Raw genomic sequence first — 23,290 nt, 5'->3', positions numbered from 1 at the left:
TTTTCAAAGGCTATGACAGGCTTAATCAATATTGGGTTTTCCCCCATTTCTTTCAGCCATGGCGCTCTTTGAGGATGGTTCGTTTGAAAGCGTTTCATAAAAAGCCGGTTGGTGTTCTTTTTTATTTTCTTTAGTGTATATATGCCTTACCTATATACATATATCGTTTTGTGTTATATGAGCAAGCTTGAGAGAAGCTCACTTGCGAGAGAGTAGTGGGAGGCTGTTTTCGGAGGCTCGGAATTTGATTCAGCCCTGTTCAGCGTCTTTGAGAGGATGGTGAAAAGGTGTATGTATATATGGGCTTTACTTTTTTTACATGAGCTTGCACAGAGGAAGAAGGAAGCGGCAATATGGATTTTTTTTTCTTGAGTTTTTTTTTTTTTTTTGCTTGTGGCGGAGAAGGGAAGTGGGAGGACTTATGATACCACAGATGGATAGCTACCAGGGTTACGAGCGAGTTTTTTCCAAGCAAGTCGGTTATACTTGATATGGTAGGGTAGAATAAAAGATATTGAATTTGGAGTTGGGCCTTTCTGGTGCATGTGATGTTGATGTGCCTCTTGTGCTAGTTGCTCATGGGTATTTGGCGATGTAGAAGGGCCGTGTTATCCGCAGCCTGCCTAGCTCTTTTGCCATTCCGTAAAGTTCCTTTTGGCATATAGCATAAGGTAAGTAAGCTTCGGTTTGATGTTGTTGCTAGCAAAAGACTAAATATCTCTTGTTAAATTGTGATGATGCTTTACGCAAGCTGCCTGAGTTTTGTTTACGTTGGTTCTCAAGTACTTTAGTTACGAGAAAGATTTCTACTTGATCTCAGTCTGGTGTATTTTACTTTTATGAATTATTCAGCCGAGTTAGCAAAGCTATTATACCGAATGCAAGGAGACGGGCTGGATATCTCTAATTAGAAACGAAATTCTTATCATGCGAGGGCTTGTGCCAGAAGCAAATAAAGGGCCAAATTTTTCTTATCAGAAACGGTTTCCTCTCGAGGCGAGGGATATTCATTAATCACTTCATTGTTTTATTAATAGCTATATCGTTCTACCTTGGAGAGTCTAGAACACGGCGCCAGCAGATGTCGGGGTTCCCGATAAACATCTTTTGTCTTACAAGCCCGATTACGAAGCTCAGCGTCCTTGTCTATATTGATGGCGGCAGGAAAAACAAAGGTACCATCTTTTCGTATTCGCGAGTCTACTATATTCAAGGAGCAAGTCCAAGATAGCTTTAATGAAGAGGGGCAAGTCGTAATGGGGAAGAGTAAATGAATCCTTCCAGCCGAACTGGTTTTCGTAAGCCAAGAGTTTCTAGTTATGCAAGTCTTGGCTGAGGACAGAAGCCAACAACAAGCCGTCGCATAGCTGCCTGCTGGTATTGATACATGCGCAATGTCTGCTGCTGTCCTCGTGATAAAAGATGCCTATCATCCAGTGTGTGTCTTCCTGGTAAGAGCGAGGCCATAAATAGTTCAGAACTTTCGGACTGCCCGTTGTAGAAGAGGAGAGAAACGAAAAGATGCAGGAAGAAGAAGAAGATGATGATGATTATGAAAGAAAAAAAAATCTGATGATCAGAAGAAGGCTCTCAGAGAAGGCTCTCAGGCAGCCACCTCGCCGTGATTGGCTGGTTGCCGCCGTTTTCGGCGTCTATGTGAGTCCTGTCGACGAGCTGATATTGGGACGACACCAACTTCAGGTTACGTATTTGACAGATAACATACAAGAGTAACAGAGATACAAAAAGTGACATGCGAAAGTAGAGATGGCCTAACGGCGAGGCCCTAGGAGGTTTGCTGGAAGAAGCGAGAGCCTAAGGTGGAAGGAGTCATAGCAGAGGGATTACGAAATCGACAACTTGTTGGGTGAGTTGGTGGAGGTGTGGGTTGCCTCTTCTCATTTGGAGCGTGACGTGGTGGTGGTGAAGATTGTTAGGACAGAGAGGAGCTAGTACGAAATGAATGCATGTGTGTAACATGAACTCTTTATGACATCTGCTAGTATGGGAGCGCGAGGCGGATTCGACGAGCTGGCTTTCTTCTTTGGGCTTTCTTTGCCATTATGGCGTTGACAATAGGATTGCTGATGAGACGATGCTTGTCTCTGGTTGATTAGTACGTTCGTGTAAGTAAACGACATGTAAGTAGTAGTTACATCTGAAGATGCAAGCAAGAGACATCAGAAAGCCAAGAGAGACCAGGGCCAGAGACAAGCATGTTCTGCATGCTCGCTTATTATTCCTGGCGGCTCGATAAGGGTCTGATGCAGATTCAGCAGCGCCAGAAGAAAGCCCTGCCTATGGCCCAGCGCAAGCCATAAGTTCGAGATTCAAGGCCTAGCGTGTACATAGTCTTTCAGCTCCAAGCTTGGTTCGCATCAGCACCGCCGCAAAGCGGGAGCCAAGCGTCAAGCAGGCGATGGAAATGATGTTCAGGTCTATCAGTTAGCGGGGGGGGCCGTGGGCTGTGGCGCAGGCACATCAAGCGCTGAACATCAAATCGTAGAACTATAGCGCCAGCCAGGCTGCAGCTAAAGAGGAGCAGCAGAATGCGGCTCAAAACGAGGGATGACATACTCGGCGTACTGACGAACTTTACCTTTTGCTAGCGCACCTCATCCAGGCCTCCCGCCCAAAGTCGCACGCGCAGCGAGGTCAGTCCGCCAGGCCAGACGCGCGTGTATGCAGGTCAGAAGCACTGCAATGCGCCCAGCCTGTAGCGGCACAGTGCGCGCTCCGCCTGCAGCACCCCCGCCGCACAGTGGCAAACGGCGCCGGTGCACCTGTCGGAGCGGCAGCTCGCCTGCAGGCCTTGCCGGAATAGGACACCTGCACAGTGCCGGGCCGCCACGGCGACGAGGGGGTCAACTGACACTCCCTGTGGACGGGCCGCGTCGCCTGAGCCACGCTCGTCGTCTGGCAGCCCTACCACATTTGACGCCTTTTTCTCTTAGATACAGAACATAGGCCTGGTTCCACACCACCATCTTGTGCGTCTTCATCCTTCCAGCTGCCTCCCAGCTGCTGGGGTTTTGGCATCGTCTCAGGAACGCGGCCAATGCTGGACGCTGCAGGTATCGATACCGGCGATCGGGCTTCCGAGAGCTGCAGCGTGCCTGCAGTGGTCGCTTCTGCTGCTCCGCTGCGGCCGCCACTGCACGCACGACATGCCGCGCTTATTGTGCTGCAGCCACCTGGTGTTGAGCATGTGTTGGTCGAGTTCAGGGCCATCCATCTTTGACCGTTTAACTCTCTTTTTTTAGGTGCAGAAATGACAAAAGTTCGTCTTGCACATGAAAGAAAAAGGATGCTTTTGGGCATCTCGAGTGGAAGGCTGCTTTGTCCATGCTTGATCCTGTATCTTGCTTTGTCCCTCCCCTTCTGTATTTCTTCACCTTGCCTCTCTTTCACAACGCAGTTCTAATATTAGCAGGCTTTTATTGAATCCTATTTTTCACATCTCTCTCTCTCTCTCTCTCGCTCTTTAAAATGGCGGATCCCTGGTGACTCGTCAGGCGACTCCGCCTCGTGCTCTACGTCTTCTCTTTCTCATATACTCTGCCATCTTCTCCCCAGGACTTGACAATAAGTCATCACAGCTCAGAGCAACCATGTCATTATCAACCCCCTACGCTCATCAGACTTAACGTCCGCATCCCTGGTTGACGGCTTCCTGCGCAAGCCACCTCACTAACTCACGCCACATCTCTTGATGGTGGTCATCTCCCGTTGCGCAAAGCCCTGCATTTCAACTTTTTGTGAATCGTGTGTGTCTTCCCGCCCCAGACCATGCCATTTTTTGACGTGCTCTTCCATGTGCTTCCAACAGGAAAAGTCCTATTTCTGGAGGATGCTTATATAGATCCACACTATTGAACACTCACTGCCTTTGTTTTGTGGCTGGGGGCCCATCATCATATCGGATACAAGCGTGTGGTGTCTGTCTGCTTTTAGTCACCTGGACTGACCGAGTGGCTGCTTTGGCTCTGTAGCCTGCAATCATACCGAAGCTGCTTGGGGCTATTTCAGAGACACTTTGCATATATACTCTATCCTACCCCATACTCATATGACAGCTTTTCTTGTCCCAACCATATTACTTTTATCTATCTGAATCCCCTGACCTTGTGAATACACACCATTATCATCTTTTCTTCATTAACATAACTGATCGTCGAATATCCCAACCGTCATTGCCTCGACCAAACACTCTCAAGTACACAACTTACTCGACACTCTACTACCCATACGAACCTTTAAACAACATCAACGCCAGCATTGGACAACTACAAGAGCAAGACCTTCGACAACAACGACACCATGACCAAGCGGTGGTTTGTCGAAACCACGCCGGAGGGGCGACAGCAGTTTGTGTCCGTCAAGAGATCGCGCTCTTACGCCGGACACCAAGACCGAGTCCGTGAGATCGACTACATCAAAGTCAGCCTCGACGAATGGAACTCCCTCGTGGCAAAGGAGCGCACGCTCGAAGAGATCAACAAGTCGGTGGTGGACGAGAACAACCGCCTCAAGACCACGTCCCACGCTGAGGCTAAGCGCCTCGCCGTGGTTGTCGTCCCCAGTCTCGAGAAGCAGATCGCCTCCCTGTCCATCGAGAATGAGGCTCTGCGTCGCAGCATCGACAAGACCGGCGACAGCTCCCTCAAGCACCACCGCGAGGAAGACAGACTGCGCTACAAGGCTGCCAAGTTTGAGGCCGACAACTTGGCACTCCGAGAGGAGAATGCCGCTCTGCGAGAGAAGAACCGCAGCCTGTCTCGGCAGATCGACCAGAGCTTCAGCCGTCGTGTGTCTGAGCTTGTTGCAGAGGCCGACACGTGGAAGTACCACTACCGCCACTGGTATGCTCGCTACAATGAGCTGTTGAAGCGCTACAACGACATTTACGACCTGATGGAGACGCGGACGAAGAAGATGAAGGCCTACAAAGAGAAGGCGGCTGCATATGAAGACATTCTACGGCGAAACGAGATGATCTAAGTCTTTTACGTCCCTGCACCTCGTATCTTCTACCACGTCTCTCTGTTGTTATGTTTCCTAGTCTGCGAAACCTGAGATTGCTTGTGTAATCACATCGATCATGCTGCCAACAGGAGAGATTGCGATGGCTGTAATACTTTTGGTTTTTTTTCATTTACTTTTCGGTATGTAAAGGGATTTTGGCTTAGAGTAGAAGGCTTGCACTGACGTATTTTGGTTCTTCTTCGCTCATAGACCAGACAGCGCTTCACACTTGTAGCCTTGTTTCTTAGCTTTTTTTTTTTTTCTTTCTTTTGTCCTGTGTTATTATGAATGATGGGCTATTGGGATATCTTGGGTTATGACATTCTCCTTTGTCGCTTTTTTGGGCATGCACAAATGCCCTTTTTGTTTTTTTCTTCTTCTTCTCATTTTGATGGATTATTTATGAACATCTTTCTTTCTATTCTGATTCCCTCGTTATTTTCTTTTCCTATTTGACCATCAGTAGCACTTCACTTCTCCTGGCTTCTATCACCACAGCTCCCTTTTGTTCGCTATTACTGCAGACTGCCCGCAGATTTACCTACCTATTTTAGAGTAGCACAAATACATGAATGCATAGCATGAAAAGCCAAAGTTTTGGGAAATGTTGAAAAAAAGGCACCATTCTATCGTCCCACACCTCGTGATGTATCCGGCTGGGGCCGAGTCTCAAAGTTTTGCTCGTTTGGAAGCGTCATGTGAGCTTATTGGTTATCAGCAATTTTGAAGCTGCATGTACCTACGTCATCACGCGATGCCGTAAAGCCTTGCGGGAAAAGGCGCCACATTAAGAATACTAGGTAGAATAGGTAAATTTTGCTAAAAGAGGGCAGACCTGGAAATAGCAGCCGAGAGGGGTGTGAGCGAGCCCTACTCTTGCGTGGAGTTGGCATTTCACACTTTGGGCGAGGGTCCATTTCTCTTGGGTCGTACTGCATAAGGATAAGAAAAATGAGGCTGTTGGCGCGGTATAATGACGCGCGTTGATGGCTTTTTACTAATTAAGTTGCGGGGAGTTACTTATAGATATGTGCGTTGACATAGATTTCGGCAAGAAAGATGCGTTGGACAGTTGTGATTGGCTTGTTCTTTGCTATTGTGTTTAACAAAGAAAACGAGCGGGAGACAACGCAAGGGGAGGTTTTTGGGCCATGTGCGGGACAGTGGCTGATCTGAGAGCGGCGAGGGTCAAGCTTTTTACACCATTTTTCTTTTTTTTTTAAATACCCGGTAACATATTCCCTACTACACCACTGCTATATTCTTCCCCTTCCTGATAGGCCTAGAGATTTTCATGCACGCTGCTAAAACAAAGCATTTGGCTGTTGAAGCAGTTGGTATTCTAGGGATGCAGTTCATTTAGGCATCGGCTGGTAATGACGGGTGTGGCTGTTTAGTGGCACAATGATGTTTTGTACCTTGGGACTTTTAAAAGTTGACAACACCACTAATATAAAGTTACAAATCGTCAAATCACTCATGCTTCTTTCTTGATCCATCTGTCTTTTAAATTCCGTTCTCTGTTTCTTCCATATATACTGTCTTGTATTGCCACTTTAAGGCATCCAGCACTGCTGATATTCACCGCCCTCTTTGTTGACCACGAGACTAAGGTTAGCCCGGTGGCGCTAGGCACAGCATTCTACAGTAGTGGCAGCGCCAGCAAGTCCGCTAAGGGCCATTAGGCCAGGTACAGCCTGTAGCTTATTTCTGGTTGTGCACACAACATTTGAAGTAAAACCTTGAGGACTTCATGTTTCTATTCAATACTCGTTTATTGTCTGTGTCATAGCCTTCGTGATAAGACACCAACAAATCATCTGCAACTCATACCTTCCATCCATTTGAATTCCTCAATCTTTAAGCAATTACATAAACGCCTCTCGTGCCCGCCCTTTCCCAACTCCCCAACGCTAACCGTACAGCTTGCAAAAGATTCAACTCTTCTGTCCTGCAAAATCCGTTTGTTCCGAATAAAACGCCCAAAATGCTTACTCGTAAGGTTTCCTCTCAACAGCTAGCAGCTCAAAGCCTCCGAGGACGTTCGGTCCAAAGTCTCCGAATAAAGTCGCAGACTCTTACCGTAGGCTAAAAGTGGCAACATGTTGCACACTGCCACATCGTTCCATGCGGGCTGCCTGCAATGGCAACGGGATTTTCTCGCAGGATTCTTACAAGGGGCAAATCATCTCCGAAGCCACACAACAGTGACAACCTGCGCATCTCATGCACCCCCCCCCCCTGTTATTATTGTTTCGTCCCTAGTTGCTTTTCAGATCTTGAACCCAAATAAACCGTGTCCATCCCACGAGCTTCGGAGGCTCATAGACCGCTAGCAGGCTTGGAGATAACGCTAGAGGTCAGCTCTCCGTGCTTGTGATCAGAGCCCAGGGACAGGCTTCCACACGCCTGACAGCCTTTCTCTATCAGCGACTGAGCAAACCAGGCAGCCTGGAAGACACTCCATGATCGACCGGTGCCCTGGAAAGAGAGACAGAGGGAAGAGCTGCCCTCGCTGTTCGTGTCGACGCAAGTGATGTGCTGTCCGTCCGAGAATCGCTGGTGCTGGTCCATTTCTTTCAGTTGTGCAATGGCAGAGCTCAGGCTAGCTTCGATGCCTGCGCAGACGCCGCTGTCTCGACAATTGCTGCCCGGGGCACTGGCTACTGGAGCAGCATTGGCCGCTGAGGCAGCACTGGCCAGGCAAAGGAGGATGTTGATCAAGTGCATGGTTGATATCTATGTGTGTTGTCTAATGACTTGAAGAGAGGTAGAAGATAGAAAGGCAAAGTGACAATTGCTGATCTGGTTACGAGATGAGCGACCAGGACATTGATAATGGACGAGCTGGGGGCATCTGCCTCTTTATATACATGGAAGAGACTGCTAATGATGATTGAGGATGAATCATAAACCACTTGCCTCGGACTGGGCTACGCGAGATAGGATCAGCCTCAACATCAACGACCCCCTTTTTGTCTGTTTGCAGAAATGCAGAAATGCGGCAATCGCATTTTTATTCCTCTTTAGCATACATCAATAGCACGAATTAAGGCAGAGCGTATCGTACGAGCACTATTTCCTAATCAAGTCAATAGTTGCTTGTAAGCAGCAGTACCTAGCCCTGATCCAGTAAATATTGCCACTGAAATACGAGAACAGTCTACCAGTAGAGAGGGAGATCAAGGATTGGCAAAGGATACGTATCGACGCTGTTGATTCTTTGCCTTTTGCTTCGTAAAACATGGTTGTATTTCCATCATTACCATCAATGCAACATTCCTATTGCTACTGTGGCAAGTGTGGTTTAAGCTATGAACCATCAAGATCCAGGATCAAATAAGGCTTCTCCACGCCAACACAGCGGATTGGCACTAGTCTCCGATCCTGGCAGCCATAGCCCCCCCTCTCTATAAGAAACCAGTGCAGGGATTCCCAACCGCTAGCCATATCAAATTCGAGAACTGCCAGGGCATCGGGGATGGAAGTGGAAATAGCTGGCGATTGATTGGCCAATGCGCTGTGCCTACAGGGCAAATATCTTTCATCTTTTCCAATCCTTCCAAAGCTTTACTACTGCCTTAATGAAGCTTCGGGTACCGTACTAGCTGCAACGGATGGCTTTCGAATCGATTGCGGTACCTACTAGATTTAGGTAGTAGTACATTTTGTATGCTATTGCGTACTGCTATTTAACCCTGATTAAAGTTGGGAATCTGGGCTATTTATCCAGTGATGATGTTGCCCGTTTAGGGTTACAGCGTCTATGATTCATACCACATACTACATCAATATTAAGCCACTTGCTTTCGGACGTGGGGCAGCGGAATCCCTGCTATGATTCATCAAAATAGGGTCTGCGACAGAACAGCCTTATTGTCCAACAAGGACATATGATTCCTAGTTGGGATGTATGAACAGCTGATATAAGCTGCTTTGGATGAGTTGAGTTCATAGACTCTTTTGTTTATGTTTATACGCTGTCGGCCTCGTGTGTGCGCAAATGCGGGTCGATGTGCCACATGCACGTGGCATCAATGTTGCAGGAACAATGTATGGCAAAGGATCATGTTGGCTGCTTGATTTGGTACCTATTCTTTTTACGACCTTCTCCCAATAAAGGAAGACGCTTGGTGCTAGACATATAGAGGAATATATCTATCAATATTTATATACAGTAAGAATGAACTGCTATGCCAGCGAAACGAAATGGCTACCCTACAATCCTCCCAATGTGTCGCTTTCTTATAGAAAAAGATCCTGTTCTGTAGTCAATACCTATGAAAAAACAACGTATCATATTGTTTTGCCTTTTTTTTCTTTGTGAATTGGGAAAGCATTTAGTAAAAAACTGCTGTGCCTTGTGCAGCTTGGGTGTTACTCCCTTAGCCCTTACTTTGCCGTATCTATACTCGTGAGACTCGAAGCCACATTGCAGTACTGTGCTACAGCTATTACTCGAGCGCTTTTACAAGAGTAATAAGAGCTACAATTAATAACGAGATAGGTGCGAGCTGCTTCTTTTTTGTTGATGGAGCGTGATTCATACTACTAAGTACCTGGGTACCATTGGGTAGCAACTTGGGAGGCACGTCTCTACCACCTCTGTCCTCCCAACAGAAGCGAGGCTCGGCTTTCTACAGGACAGCCAGAAGTCTTTGGTAGCACTTGGTCTGACGCCTCTTGTCACCTGATGAAGTAGACTGGCCTTACATGCAAATTCCTTGTCTTCCATTAGTTGGATCGCACAGGAAAGAAACATCAGCATGAACAATGCGTAGCTGACTGGCAGATGGAGCAGTGCATTATTTGCATGTTTGACCTGTCTGTTATTCTCTGCAGCAAAGTCTGCTAATTCTGCCTTTATTTCTCTTTCTTGTTTCTCATGACGTAATGAGATGTGGCTGAGGTGGTCGTGATAGGTCTGCAGGTGTCTGCGACCTGATCTCTGCATCACCCTAGCGCATCTACAAAGTCTGATTTGCCTTTTGATGTCTTGGCTCTAACACAAGGCAGAGAGCAGATACGAACGTGGGCGGTGACATGAGGGCAGCACACGGAATTCTTCGCTAAGCTTACTGTACGATGCCCGCATAGACCTGTTCTGGGCAGGTGGTCGGCACTTTTTTTTGTTGCTGTTCTCTTCGTGAATATCGGCCCCCAGCAGAATCTCTCGTCATCAGCTATCACGGCTCCATGCTCCGAAGGCTCGCACGCGACACGACTCGGGCCGTTCCTCGTTGGTACAAGCATGAGTAGGTGCCCGTATCAAACGGAGCAAAGGATGTGGGGGGAGCTGCATGGTGGGCAGACGCTCTAAAAGACGCTCTAGAGAAATCTGTTTGTCGTCCATTACCTAACATGTGTCTGACACAGACAGAGAGACGACCAAGCAACAAGTACAAACCAACCAACGAGACGCCCCTCAGCCATCTGTTCGTTCAAGTAGCTGTTCCTCGTGATTCTACAGCCATCTATCTGCATCTTCACCATCTGGCATCACATTGCATTTCCGAAGGGTGTGACTCACACACTCGAGTGAATGCGAGATCGCCCGCCTTCGATTCGTTTCCTCCGTGCCAGTGCCAGTGCCAGCACACCGCACGCCGCGGCAGGCTGCAGCGCCGGCCCAAAGTGGCCGTAGACGAAGCTTCCTGTGGCTCGCAGGCCTCTGGGCTTCCTGCATGGCGCACAAGATGGAGGGCCGGAGGGGCGTCTGTCGACGTTAGACTCGAGGCAGCCGCCGCTACGGCTTCGATGCCTTGATGAGCCCTGCTGGTGCGCGGCCAATGGGAATCGCTGGGCGGCGTGTGCGCAGAATCGCGTCGACCCGGGACAGACGCTTTTCGTGGCTGGGCTTCTTGTTGAGTCTGCGCCGCGAAGGAGCTTCTGTCTCGACCCCTTTTTTGGGTGAGCGAGTGGTGGACTGGCGCCTGGCGCTCCCATCCTTGGCGTTGTAGCAGATACATGAGCCAGCGACGCCGTAAAGAGGCTGCATGGATTGCATGGATGAGACCGGACGGTAGCAGAAATCGCTGCCAAAGCCCATTCGACGAGTGTCGATTGCGCGTCTAGGACTTTGATGTGATTGCCCGTACCGTCTACTTGTGTGTACATTGCTGACATGGCGCCACCCTCCATCTCGACTCGTCAAAGCAGTCCTGAGTGTTGATAGTGTTTATTCTGTGGCCGTCGGTGACAGAGTCTTTCTTATGCGCACACCAGGCGTTACGGCTTCGCCCATCTGCGTGCCCTCTCCAGGCAGGAATTGGTGCCCGTGGCAGCGATCCCCCGGCTTCATCCAGACTGAAATTCCTATTTTATGACTGCAGCCATCCCCCCCTCTTTTCTCCTATTCTCACCTCTGCTATCAATTTTGTGTTTGTGTGTGTGAGTGTGTGTGTGAACGGGCCTTCTATCTGACGGGCAACCAGACTTGGGCTTGAGATAATAATACCACGTTATTATTCCGCATTCTGCCGGGGGCTGCAAAGAAAAAAAAAATTCTTTCGTCCCTGCCTACTTGATCTTCTTTCTTCCTACTCATCTCTCGCTCGTCATCTTCTTTCTTTCACTCTCGCGCATCATCACTTTCAGCATCTGAAAGCATTTGCTCGGCGATCTGGCCCTTGCAGAGCCGGCCTACCATACCAGGACGACCCCATCCATCGCGAGCGGATCTCGCAGACGCACATTGGCATTTGTGCATTCGGAGACACATTTCTCTCAGCTGTTTTTTTTTTCCTGCGACGTGCATATTCCGCTGCTCTTCGGTGCATATAGCGCGCTTGGGTTGACGAATGAACCTTGCGTGAAGCCTCGGTCGCTGTCGCCTTGCTTGTGGCTCGCCCACATCGTTTCGTTTCTGCTTCTGCACCCCTGCCACCCTCCCAGCGGGCGTTGGGCAGCGTTGCATCCCACTACGATTGGGCAGTCGGTGGCTCCTGAAGTCGAATCAATTTTCGTCTTTGCCTTCTAAAAGAGAGAAGGCAGAAAAAAAAAAAACTGCATCGCATCATTACCAGCCATGTCTCTCCATCAGCGAGTATCCGCCAATCACGGGCGGAGGGCCTCCGTCTCGCACTCGGCGACTTACGGTTTGTCTACCCATAGTTTCTCACATGTGCCCAATCGCTCAATCCCATCTGCAGTGACGTCCGATTACGAGCAGCGCCTGCTCGATTCCCTCAACACGGCTCACACGGAGCTCAACAAGACCAACTCGGAAAGGGACCGATATTTCGGCCTCCTCGAACAGGCCAACAAGAAGCTCGCCGAGGTTACCGTCACTAATACCGACCTCAAGTCACAGAACCAGAACTTGAAAGACACCATCGCCTCTCTGCAGGAGAGGATCCAGCGTGGTAAGGAAGAAAGCGACAGGCTCGGCTTCGAGAATGACGCTCTGGCACAAGACTATGCCGAGCTCAAGGCCAAATACAGCAGTCTGTCTCATCAGTTCAATGCACTCAACAGCGCTCCTCCGCCATTCTCCAACAACGCTCCCAACGGTTTGTCAGGGTCGATGCCGGAACGTCCCAAGCTCTCTCGCTCCTCCAGCAAGAAGGAGCGCAAAGAAGATCGTGAGGAGCGCAGTCGAGTCCGAGACAAGGAAAAGTCTCGAGATCGCGAGAAGGAGGACAAGCGCGAGAGGGAAAAGGAAAAAGAAAGGGAAAAGGAGCATGTAAAGGAAAAGGAAAAGAAAGAGCACAGAGCTGAAAAGGAACGGCTCTCTCGTCGCTTTGAAGAACGGCGTGTGGTTCCGCCTGCACCCACCCCGGCGGCTCCAGCACCTCCACCTCCACCGATCACAAATCGACGGAACAGCTTCATCGAGGGCTGGGGCCCCGCCGGCCGGACGTCGTCAGCCTCGGGATCTTCCACTCGGAGTTACACCAACGGACCCCATGTGCCCCACGGACCCAACGGACACATTGGACACATTGGACACAATGGACACGCGCAAGTGCCTGCTGTCACACCTGTCAACAAGACGGCCTATGCCAACATCTCCCGGACTGCTACCAACCCAATGACTCCTCGTATCTACAGCGCTGCTGGAAGCACAGCCGCCGTGTTCGATGACGACGGGAGTTATGAGGATGGCAACTATCATGCCTACCCAATCAGCCGATAAAAGCACAATTCTATTCTCCCGGGGCCACTTGCTCTTGCCAGACCATTGTGGATTATACGGAGCATGGCTTGCTATCCAGATAATGCTATGCAAGCAGCGGTTGTTGCCAGGGCTAGTTGCTCTTTATTCTTTCCTTTGCTATATCTGTACTGTATTATGGTGTTCCCTACTGGTTTTTTTTTCCCTTTGACTCATTCGGCTTTACTTCCTGGCTTCTCTCTGACCCTTGGACGCGGCCACACGCAAGATTTCCTTTACAGCCCTGGTTCCACTTCTCCGCCACCGGGATTTTCAGCGGGGATGTCAACCGGCCCTCTGCCGCTCTCGGCCCATAAACAATGGAACTTGGACCAGGCCTTTCTCCGCTTGGCTTTTTACCCACCCGGCTACTCCTTGGCGCCATGCAGATTGGATATTAGCTGCATGGCTGTGTCGAGACCGGTATTTTTTGTTGACTGCAACCCACGGAGTCACATCAATCCTGACCCGCTTGGGCTGCTGTCAACAGTAAATACTATGACTCTCAAGACGCATTCTGCTTGGTCGCCAATGTCGGCTGCAGGCCTGGCGTTTTGAGTTGCGCCCGTCCCCTCTGCTTACACCACCCTTTTTGTGGCTTTTTACTCCTTTGGGTTTCCTCTTCTCTTTCTTTTTCCTTTTCTCCTCTTACAACTGTTTCTGCTTTTCAACGGCCAACTAAACTCAACGGCCCATCTTATTCTTGTCAATTGTTTGATTGACTTTTCACTGGATTTATTGTAAGTTGTGGTGTTCTTGTGTCTGGTACCAGTGTCTCTGTCCAACATAACTGGCCTGCCATCACACCGCGACCGTTTGTCAAGATGAAGCTTTCCCCTTCTCTCTCAGATGACCTTGCTCGCTGGGCAGAGCTACAGCCCGTCTTCTTCACAGGCTCGGCTGCTACCCACGGTCGTCGCGTCAATGTTTCTCCCAAAGGACAAGATGCGCACTTTTCTGTCCTTGGCCCCAACCAATGCGCCTACATTGATCGTACTGGGTCTGGATGTGAAACAATTTCCCATGCGTACGAAAACGGACGCCTCTGTCTCATGTTTATGAGCTTTGGTCCTTCCCCACGAATCCTACGACTCTTCTGTCGTGTTACAGTCGTGGAGTGGGATCAGCCAGCCTTTCCTGCTCTGATACGCAAGGTTGCCAAAGGCAAGCGAGAGGTTTTTGATGGAGCTCGCGCCGTCATTCTCTGTGATATTTGGCAAACTCAAACGAGCTGTGGATTTGGCGTACCACGTGTGAAGAAAGGTCTTTATAGCCTTGATGGAGATGATGAAGAAGGCAATGGCGTTGCCAGAGGTATTGATGAAATTCTTCGCGAGGGGGTTCAGGACGGCGAAAAACTTGATGAGCTTTCTGTTTTTGAACAGCGGCCCACGCTGGACACCTGGGCTACCAAGAAAACCCAAGGCAATCAGATGCTGGACTATCAGGTTACGAACAATACCCGAAGTCTCGATGGGCTTCCTGGGTTGAAAGCGGCAAGGCGTGAGGCCGGACAGGTGCTTTGGGTGGGCGACCTGAAGGCTAGGCTGCGAAGGATTGCTTCGGAAGGCGAGGCCGTCGCAGCAGGGTTTTTATTAGCGGTTCTGTTGTATTTTGTTTTCCTTGGATTAGATTTACGTGGGATATATACGGCTGTGTTGTAACGTTATGTTATGGTATGAGATAGATAGAGGGATGGGTTGGTTGTGCTTGCGTTTTTTGCTGTCTTCTGTTTCATTTTCTTCTTCTTCTTCGACTTCTTCAACCCTATTTTCACATACCCCTTCTTCCTTTGGGTATTTCTTTTTTTTTTTTTTTTTTTTTTTTTTGATGATATTCGCCCATTTCTTTTTTTTCTTTCTTTCTATGCTCATGTTCTGTTATGTCAAGTCACGATATCTTTTTTTTACCCTCAAAAACTTTTCCTTAGGTAGTCATAGATTTATGAAAAATGGTCCCTTGCGGGTAGCGCTGAATATTGAATGCAATATATTGTTGTTTTTGCTCTTCTTAGCGGCATGCTGATTAATGACTTGGTATTAACAGCATTCGCATCTTTATTTCGATGATTGATAAGCCTTTCGACGATTCCTGTTGACAAAATCTGCATCTGCTCGGAGTGGGCATTGATATCGTGAAACAAGGCTATCTGTTATAGAATCATTTATTGTCTATTAAACGAGTGACTTGTAAGGCATTGATACTAAGCATTAGCACCAAAATAAACATCCGTACCAAGGGTCTACATTTGGTAGACCGCTTCGAGAGAGATGCCTGTCGTTTGCAATTGCAATGTTTCCAAACTAACGTTATAAGTAGCTGTAGCTAATCATCTCCGGCGAGTTTGCCTCCCCCCAAAAATGCAAACGCATTTTATTTTACAGTCTATCTTCCCCCTCCATGCTTCTTTTGGTCAAGATATATATGTGTGTAATAATATATTGCTTGAGTCAAAGACCAATATTATCCCGCAAAGGGCTTCAACGACGTTTCCAAAATCCTTGTCGCAGGAGCGGTGGGCTGTGCCTCATTTAGACGGCTTCAATGGTCCGGTCCCAGGTCGTGGAAAAAGTGGCGTCGGTCCATTCAAAGGGTTTGCTTTGCGCTTCTAGTGACGGAACCTTTGATTTCTGATACAGTTATGCGCTTTTTGGAGTCAAGGCTCGTATAGATCGCTGCTTATGGTGTATTCGCTAGGACGCTGACCATTTTCCTTCCATACGAAAAAGATTCAGCGAAGCCAATGTGAGATACCCCAACCACGGGAAGCACGTTCACTGCGCTGACGAGTTCGCTGAGGATTCAAATCAGAAAAATGATGGAAGGTGTCGAGTTGATTATCAGCGGATCGCTCAGCCGCCGCTCGTTGCCGCAATAGGAGTACCGTTAGCAGAAGCAGGTTGATTGCTGTTGGTTTTAGCAGCTCCTTTACCGCCCCTTCCACGTCTGCCACGGCCGCTGCTTGAGCTCTTCTCAGGAGCAGCGCTATTGCTCGTGGCGCTGGATGGGGTGGCAGCGGCAGCAGTATTGCTGCTACCAGAAGCAGCCGGAGCAGGTTTCTTATCCTTGCGCTCGAGAACTTGAACAGTTCCCTGTGCAACAGAAATGGGGCTGGCAGAGATAGCCTTGGCAAGGCCGGAGTGGTCTGAAAAATCCACGTACGCGAAGCCCTTGCGCTTATCTACCTCGATAAAAGTAACGGTACCAAATACCTCCAAGGCTTGCTTCAAAACAGGTTCGGTGATGCCTTGAGAAGAGTTGGCGTGCTTCACAAAGCCACGAGTGGCGTTGGAAGACGATGCCGCGGCAGATTTCTTTTGCGATGTTGAAGATTTAGCAGAGCCGCCCTTTTGGCCGTTTGTCGCATCGGTCGCAGATTTGGAGCTGTTTTGTTGAGTGGCAGAAGCGGCCTCAGCAGTAGCCTTGGTCGAATCCGTGTCATGATTGACAGCGGGCTTCTTCTTAAGGATCACAGGCGGAGTATTGGCAGCATTCTGCCCAGACTTTTCTGATGTTTTTGTCTTTTCAGCGTTTTTACCACTGCGAGCCTTACGCGCTGGCTGTTGGCTCTTGGAAGTGCTATTGGTTGATTGCTGAGCTTTAGCAGACGCCTGGGTATTCGCTGATTCTATTGGAGCCGATGCAGAGGCCTGCTGGTTCTCCTTCCCCGCCCCAGATGTTTCCTTATTCTCGTCGGTGGTGGCCGCCTTAGAGCTGGATTCGGCTTTAGCAGCATCTTGTCGGGCTCGCCGATAGGCACTACCTGGACTGAGACCAAGATCTCGCTGCAGCATGCGGGCAGCGTTAGAGACGCCAGCACGTCGACTCTTAAGGGCTGGTGTCTCTGCAGCAGCCGCCTGGCTCGCGGCTGGTTTAGCGGCTTCGGCAGATTGTTCAACAGCAGTAGCCTTCTTGGTAAGAATTTTAACAGGTTCCTTGGGAGCGGCTTTCTCAGACTTGGAACTCTTGCTCTCTTTGCCCTTCTTTTTCGAGCCATCTTCTTCTTTAGACGCAGACTTTCCCTTAGTTGCTGCGCCTTCTCTAGAATGTTTGGCACTTTTAGCAGCAGCAGCTTCCTTTTGCTTATTTGCCTTCTTCTCCTTGAGATACTCAATCAATGGGGTAGTAGTGACTTTGGTTTCGGCTGCATCCTCGACCTCTTCGTTCTCAGTAATATCCTTTGGCTGCACTGGATTAGCGAGGCCTTCAAGAAAGGCCATAAACTCTGGGTCTTGATCGATAGTTCCCTGGCGAGCATCAAGCCGCTTCTTATTCCCCGGGACTTTTTTGTAGACGGACATTTCCAGGGAAGGGGGTCCAATAAGAGAAGGACTATTGAAGGTGGACCTGGCGTCCTCCCACGTCGCATTTCGGACAATATCGCTCAGCGGCATGATATAATCTTTACGCATCACATGAAGATATGCTCTAGAGGGCCGTGATGGCTTTGAAATCCTTGCGTGGCCCAATGTTAGTGCTCCAAAACAAGTTCAAGAGAGGGGTTAAGGCTATCTAGCCGTGATATCCCAAGGACATACTCATTGCAAACCTTGCCTGGGGCATAAGAAAACCAATCAACCTTGCCATTGCCTACTGCCCATTCAGAGCCCAAAATGGAGACAAGTTCGGCCTCAGTCAATCCCGGAGGCAGGCGGCGGATAATGACTTTTTCACCTTCATGAGGAGTCTTAGTCTTGGGAGCCTTTGTCGATTCTGCATCGTGGGTGGCGCTCCGAGCCTCATTTTGCCTGTCGGCCGCTCCTTTGCCCTTGTTAGGACGAGACGCGCCGCCCTCGGCAACGGATTTGTTCTGTGCAAGGCGACATATCAGTTAACCATGCAGGATGGGCGTCTCACATTCAACTCTCACCTTGGCAGACTCATTTGCCGCGGCGGAAGCCGCCCCGTTTGTCCTGCGAGACAGGACCTGCGGTGCTTGAGTCGACATTGTGCATATCGTACAGATTTGGGGGCAACGTCAGGGTTCTAAAGACGCATGTACGAGCATGGAGGTGTCCCGGCTCGGCCAGCCGCGGTTTTCAAAGCCCAGGTCAGAGCCAGGCTTGATAGGGTCAAAAGAGTCGTAGCCTTCCGTCATATGAGAAAGCACGGGCCCACTAAATGGCAGCGTATTGAATGCTGGCTGGAGTATAAAAAGCAAATTCGCAACAGAGGCAGACGGAGTTAGTGCCGGCTTATTCGAGCCTTTCTGTGGCGAAGAGGCGGTTGACGACCTAATATGGAGCAGTCACGTGCAGCCGAGTTGAGGGAGCGGCGATGGAATTTGAGAACGTGCTGTTGCCGCCTGTTCTGTTGGATTACTGCAAGGCCGATCATGGCATGTGTAACATCTGCTGAAAATAGAATCCAAGAGCGAGGTTATGTTAATTTAGACGGCTTTAGTCCATTAAATAGATAATATGTTCTTTCATACGTCTTAATCTTGATGGTAGGCATATCTGCGCAGTATCGCTCATATTGGATAGGTACCCAGTACCTTGGTAGATGCAGGAATCGGAGAACGCTCTGCCTAAATCAACGATAAGCGCAGCGGCAGCCATCACTCGCCGGTACAGCGAGCGCACAGGCCCCTCCGAGAAAGATCCGGCGCCTGGCTCCCGCTGAAGCGCAGCCCCTGGCGCCCTGAAACCACAAGCGTTGAGAGGCCAACCCCACCAAGCGAAGCCCTCAGTCGCCGTCATCTCTGGCCCGCTGATCAAGCATCATCCCTTCCACGCACTGGCATCGCGTTGGGCTGAATCAACCCAGCCGTTGCGCCGTTGCCATATTCCGATCCCCAAGATGACGGCAAACGTACCCCGACCCGGCCCTGCCAACCTGGGGCCAAATGCTGGCCTGGACGAGTGGCTGGAGGAGGCCAAGCAGTGCCACTATCTGCCTGAGCGAGCCATGAAGGAGCTGTGCGAAAAGGTTAAGGAGATCCTGATGGAGGGTACGGAGCCCATGACCCTGTAGCTGACCTTTTGCGATGCCCTCGCTGGGAGCGGGCGACATGGAAGTTCATGGAGGCGCTGACACGATGAGTCCCGCAGAGTCCAACATCCAGCCCGTCTGCACACCCGTCACTGTTTGCGGCGACATCCACGGCCAGTTTTACGACTTGCTCGAGCTCTTCCGCGTGGCCGGCGGCATGCCGGGCGAGACTGACGTGCAGGCGCCAAAGTCCATGACCGCGGTCATCACATCAGAGGACATCGAGCCCCCGACGGAAATCACAAACCCGAAGCTGAGGAGGAAGCTAAAGTCTCCCGGAGGCGGGGCCAGCTCCGGTGACGCTGACGAGGACGAGGACAGAGAGGACGAGAAGCAGGGAGATCACGATGTGCCCGCGATCAATACAGTTACGTCTTCGCAGAGCGCGGAGACTCGCTTCGTATTTCTTGGAGACTACGTGGACAGAGGTTACTTTAGCTTGGAGGCGTTTACATTGCTCATGTGCTTGAAAGCAAAGTACGATACCTCCAACGCCCTTTTTTCTGCTCTTTCTCAGCCCAGGAATGCCCTTGGTGCTGATACTGACACCGGTATAGATACCCAGACCGCATTGTTCTCGTCAGAGGCAACCACGAATCGCGCCAAATCACACAAGTATACGGCTTCTACGAGGAATGCCAGCAGAAATACGGCAACGCATCCGTATGGAAGGCATGCTGCCACGTTTTTGACTTCCTCGTTCTCGCTGCTATCGTTGACGGAGAGCTCCTCTGCGTTCATGGTGGCTTAAGCCCCGAGATTAGAACCATCGATCAGATTCGAGTCGTCGCACGTGCTCAGGAGATTCCCCATGAGGGTGCTTTTTGCGACCTTGTATGGTCAGATCCCGACGACATAGATACGTGGGCGGTGAGCCCAAGAGGAGCGGGATGGCTGTTTGGAGATAAAGTTGCTACGGAGTTTAACCATGTCAACGGCTTGAAATTGATTGCCAGAGCGCATCAACTTGTAAATGAAGGATACAAAGTGAGTTGGAGTCTTCCCTATGCCTTTTCCCTTCTTCTTATATGGGAGTGCTGTACTAATGCGCTGGAACCCAGTATCATTTCGACGAGAATTCTGTCGTAACAGTATGGTCAGCTCCCAACTATTGCTACCGATGCGGCAATGTCGCGTCAATAATGACAGTGGACAATGATTTGGCTCCCAAGTTTAGCATCTTCTCTGCTGTACCAGATGACCAGAGACACGTGCCCGCAAGTAGAAGGTCACCGGGCGACTACTTTTTGTGATTGGCTACCTCGACTGAAAAGGCAGACAAGACGTGAAGAGCGTACAGAGTATAACTTAGACTGGGTTGAGTTGGGATGGGTTTTTTGCATGTAAACTAGCACACGGGTTGAGATATCCATGAATTTGAAGAATCGACAATGCATCAGGATTATAGGTAGGATGGGCTGGAGATCTGGCTAGCGGAAACGAACAACAGTGATGACTTCATATGAATTAAGAAAAAAAAGCGGGCAAAAAAATTTTGATAAAGAAGTTTTACAGCCTTGCTTTGTCAATATTTCGGTGATTTAGAATGGTCGGGCTTTTTAGAAGCTGGTGGTGCTGAAGCTACGCTCATATTGCTAGCATTATGAAAAGCGTCGATGAGTAGGAAAAAACTAAGCTTTTTGAACATTTTCTTCCTACCTTACCTTTCACCACACGAATTCCGTCTACACACTGATATACCTAATGCGAATTGATAGAAAAAATACATAAATGCGCATCAATCTCAGCTTAAATCTCTACTTCGGACCAAGCATAGCGTTTTAGCTTCTAATTCGATGGCGTCTCGGCAGCTGGACGACAAAAAATCGCACAGAAAGCTCAAGCCACGCTCCCGACCCGTCAACCCCATCAATGCGGCAATACAGAGCTGGATCACTGTATCTCTTCCCCCGTTGGAATCTGCTGGCCAGGATTCACGAAATGAGAGTCTTATAAATTCCGCGCCTAAACGTTTTACCATTTATGAGCCTCTCGCCTTGCTCCCGACTGGCAGCTTCACAAGCGAAACATGGGCCTCTACTCTAGGTGTCTGTGGTGAAGTTGCCTGTAATTCATTGTGGCAATCTATCTTACAAGAAATCTCCAAAATTGGGCAGGGGGTTGTGACACATCTAGCTGTCAACGAGGGCATACCACTGCACAAGGCAGGAGAGGAGGATGAGAATGTACGAAGGAGCCCAAGCGGGCTTAGGATGCTCTTTGGAGACTTTGGACCATCAGAAGGTGTGGGTGAGCACCCTACGAAGAGTGATTTTGAGGACGCCTTTTGGGTTGGCACGAAGCAAAATGGGATACTCCAGACGTGGGCGCCGAGATGGACCATGTTTTCTCGTGGCAACGTGAAGGAGAAGGCACGGCTGTTGGCATTCAAACGTCCTTCTCTGACCAAGGGAACAAAAGAGGAACGAGGGGAAAGCTGGGCGGTTGATTTGTACGCCGGAATTGGGTATTTTGTGTTTTCATATGCGGCGCTCGGGATGAGAGTTTTGTGCTGGGAGATCAATCCCTGGAGCGTCGAGGGCCTTCGACGAGGTGCTTTGGCTAACAAGTGGAGTGTCAAAGTTATTGAGGGAGATGATTTGCTACTACCGGTGAACCAACTCTTAGCGGGAAAAGAGAGGATCATTGTCTTTCTAGAGAGCAATGAGAAGGCGCTGGAGCGGATCGGGGAGATACAGGAGGCGGGAAACGCGAGGAACATTGAGCATGTCAACTGCGGCTTCTTACCCACGAGTGAGCCGGTCTGGAAAAGCGCCTGGGAAGTGACAAAGCTTGCTCCGGAAGCATGGTTGCATTTGCACGAGAATGTCGGTGCTGAGGACATTGAGTCCCGGCGAGGATCGGTTCAAGGGGCCTTTGAGACGTGGGCTGCTGCTTCGGGGGCAAATTTGAGGACTCCGAAGGTTGAGCACGTTGAGCAGGTCAAGACGTTTGCGCCGGGGGTCTGGCATTGCGTCTTTGACGTTCGTATTACAGGCGGTAGTATATCTAATAATGGTACATGAACAATATGTTTTACATCAACTTCGTATCTCTCGGCGTCGTCTCTCATATAAACTTAAGATTTGATCCCTCTCTTCCCACTGTCCTTGGAAGATCGTCTTCATATTCCTTAATTGCCTCGCAGAAATTTCTTAGGGATGTTCTCCTCTATGATAGCCATCTGGTCCATCTTCTCCAGCCTCTCCTCCTCCTCCTCCATCTGCTCATGTTTCCGGAAATGCTCAATGTCTTCCGGATGGTTCAAGTCTTCCAACTTGGAGTTCTCGTCGTGGTACTTTTCCCAATGGTGAATCTCATATTCGTATTCGTCGTCGCCGTGGTGGCCCGGACCCGTGCCCATGTCCGGCAGAGTCTTGCCCTGTGAGATGTAGTCGGTCCATTCGTCGCGGCTGACGACGCCGTCGCGATTCAGGTCCATGAGCTCGAGCAGCTGGCGCAGGATGTCGTCGCGGCGTTCCCAGGAGACGTGCCTGTTGGACTCGTCCATGAGGCCGTAGGTACGGAGCAGCTCTTCGCCTTTCCAGTAGCCGTCGCTGTCGTAGTCGTGGAGAGTGAAAAAGGAGGCCGCGTCCCAGCCGTCGACGTGATGCTCCTCTGTGCGTAAATCTCTCTGTTAGGAATACGGCCCAAAAGATAGCCAAAGTGATTTGACAAACAAGTGATCAGACAAACTTACCAGCCATGTGCTTCGTCATCCAATTGGCGTTTGCATCGACAATTGGCTTCTGGGAATGAGAGCCATGGGCGATGGCCAGGCCCGCAATGGCGGAGCAGAGGAGGAACGCTCTCATGATGTCGCGCGAGAGGGATTGTTTATTAAGTAAGAAGACGATGAAAGAAAACAAGGCTGAGATACAATGCGACAAAATGCGAATGCAATGCAGAGAGCGGCGCAACAAAGGTGCTGTTCTTGTCGGGATGTCAATGGGAGGACGTCGGGTGGAAGAGAGGTGGCCGCCGCAGTTATGGAGTCCCGCCAGGTACTCTGCAGAGCCACAGTGATAGCGGCATCACTAACGGCGGTGACTGCAGGCCCTGGCTTTAGCGGCGGGGGTGGTCGCAAACAGGGGAGCGCCCACTAGAGTTAGTTGC

At 49.8% G+C, this 23,290-nt stretch overlaps 9 protein-coding genes across 9 annotated transcripts; 5 read left to right on the top strand and 4 right to left on the bottom strand.

The window, feature by feature from the left end:
- Nucleotides 1-4,320: 4,320 nt before the first annotated feature.
- TGAM01_v208311 (hypothetical protein) lies at nt 4,321-5,001 on the top strand (the record flags this gene model as incomplete). Its single annotated transcript, XM_018807930.1, has 1 exon — nt 4,321-5,001. The coding sequence occupies one exon, from the start codon at nt 4,321-4,323 to the stop codon at nt 4,999-5,001; it is 681 nt and encodes a 226-aa protein (XP_018658835.1).
- A 2,346-nt stretch (nt 5,002-7,347) lies between these two features.
- TGAM01_v208310 (hypothetical protein) lies at nt 7,348-7,755 on the bottom strand (the record flags this gene model as incomplete). The annotated part of the gene is made up of 1 exon (XM_018807931.1): nt 7,348-7,755. One exon carries the CDS (start codon nt 7,753-7,755, stop codon nt 7,348-7,350), a length of 408 nt encoding a protein of 135 aa, XP_018658836.1.
- A 2,796-nt stretch (nt 7,756-10,551) lies between these two features.
- On the bottom strand, nt 10,552-11,166 carry TGAM01_v208309 (hypothetical protein; the record flags this gene model as incomplete). Its single annotated transcript, XM_018807932.1, has 1 exon — nt 10,552-11,166. The coding sequence occupies one exon, from the start codon at nt 11,164-11,166 to the stop codon at nt 10,552-10,554; it is 615 nt and encodes a 204-aa protein (XP_018658837.1).
- Nucleotides 11,167-12,052: 886 nt separating this feature from the next.
- TGAM01_v208308 (hypothetical protein) lies at nt 12,053-13,162 on the top strand (the record flags this gene model as incomplete). Its single annotated transcript, XM_018807933.1, has 1 exon — nt 12,053-13,162. The coding sequence occupies one exon, from the start codon at nt 12,053-12,055 to the stop codon at nt 13,160-13,162; it is 1,110 nt and encodes a 369-aa protein (XP_018658838.1).
- Nucleotides 13,163-14,004: 842 nt separating this feature from the next.
- Nucleotides 14,005-14,844, top strand: TGAM01_v208307 (hypothetical protein; the record flags this gene model as incomplete). The annotated part of the gene is made up of 1 exon (XM_018807934.1): nt 14,005-14,844. One exon carries the CDS (start codon nt 14,005-14,007, stop codon nt 14,842-14,844), a length of 840 nt encoding a protein of 279 aa, XP_018658839.1.
- A 1,188-nt stretch (nt 14,845-16,032) lies between these two features.
- TGAM01_v208306 (hypothetical protein) lies at nt 16,033-18,128 on the bottom strand (the record flags this gene model as incomplete). The annotated part of the gene is made up of 3 exons (XM_018807935.1): nt 16,033-17,635; nt 17,719-17,990; nt 18,051-18,128. The coding sequence occupies 3 exons, from the start codon at nt 18,126-18,128 to the stop codon at nt 16,033-16,035; spliced, it is 1,953 nt and encodes a 650-aa protein (XP_018658840.1).
- Nucleotides 18,129-18,982: 854 nt separating this feature from the next.
- On the top strand, nt 18,983-20,427 carry TGAM01_v208305 (protein phosphatase; the record flags this gene model as incomplete). The annotated part of the gene is made up of 4 exons (XM_018807936.1): nt 18,983-19,133; nt 19,234-19,651; nt 19,732-20,161; nt 20,236-20,427. 4 exons carry the CDS (start codon nt 18,983-18,985, stop codon nt 20,425-20,427), a joined length of 1,191 nt encoding a protein of 396 aa, XP_018658841.1.
- Nucleotides 20,428-20,970: 543 nt separating this feature from the next.
- TGAM01_v208304 (hypothetical protein) lies at nt 20,971-22,200 on the top strand (the record flags this gene model as incomplete). Its single annotated transcript, XM_018807937.1, has 1 exon — nt 20,971-22,200. One exon carries the CDS (start codon nt 20,971-20,973, stop codon nt 22,198-22,200), a length of 1,230 nt encoding a protein of 409 aa, XP_018658842.1.
- Nucleotides 22,201-22,307: 107 nt separating this feature from the next.
- On the bottom strand, nt 22,308-22,989 carry TGAM01_v208303 (hypothetical protein; the record flags this gene model as incomplete). The annotated part of the gene is made up of 2 exons (XM_018807938.1): nt 22,308-22,792; nt 22,875-22,989. The coding sequence occupies 2 exons, from the start codon at nt 22,987-22,989 to the stop codon at nt 22,308-22,310; spliced, it is 600 nt and encodes a 199-aa protein (XP_018658843.1).
- Between the last annotated feature and the right edge of the window lie 301 nt (nt 22,990-23,290).

Source organism: Trichoderma gamsii, assembly GCF_001481775.2.
Source record: "Trichoderma gamsii strain T6085 chromosome Unknown Scaffold_34.2, whole genome shotgun sequence".
NCBI classification, from domain to species: domain Eukaryota; kingdom Fungi; phylum Ascomycota; class Sordariomycetes; order Hypocreales; family Hypocreaceae; genus Trichoderma; species Trichoderma gamsii.
Note: the sequence above shows the minus strand (reverse complement) of the source record. Positions and strands in the feature narration are given on the sequence as shown.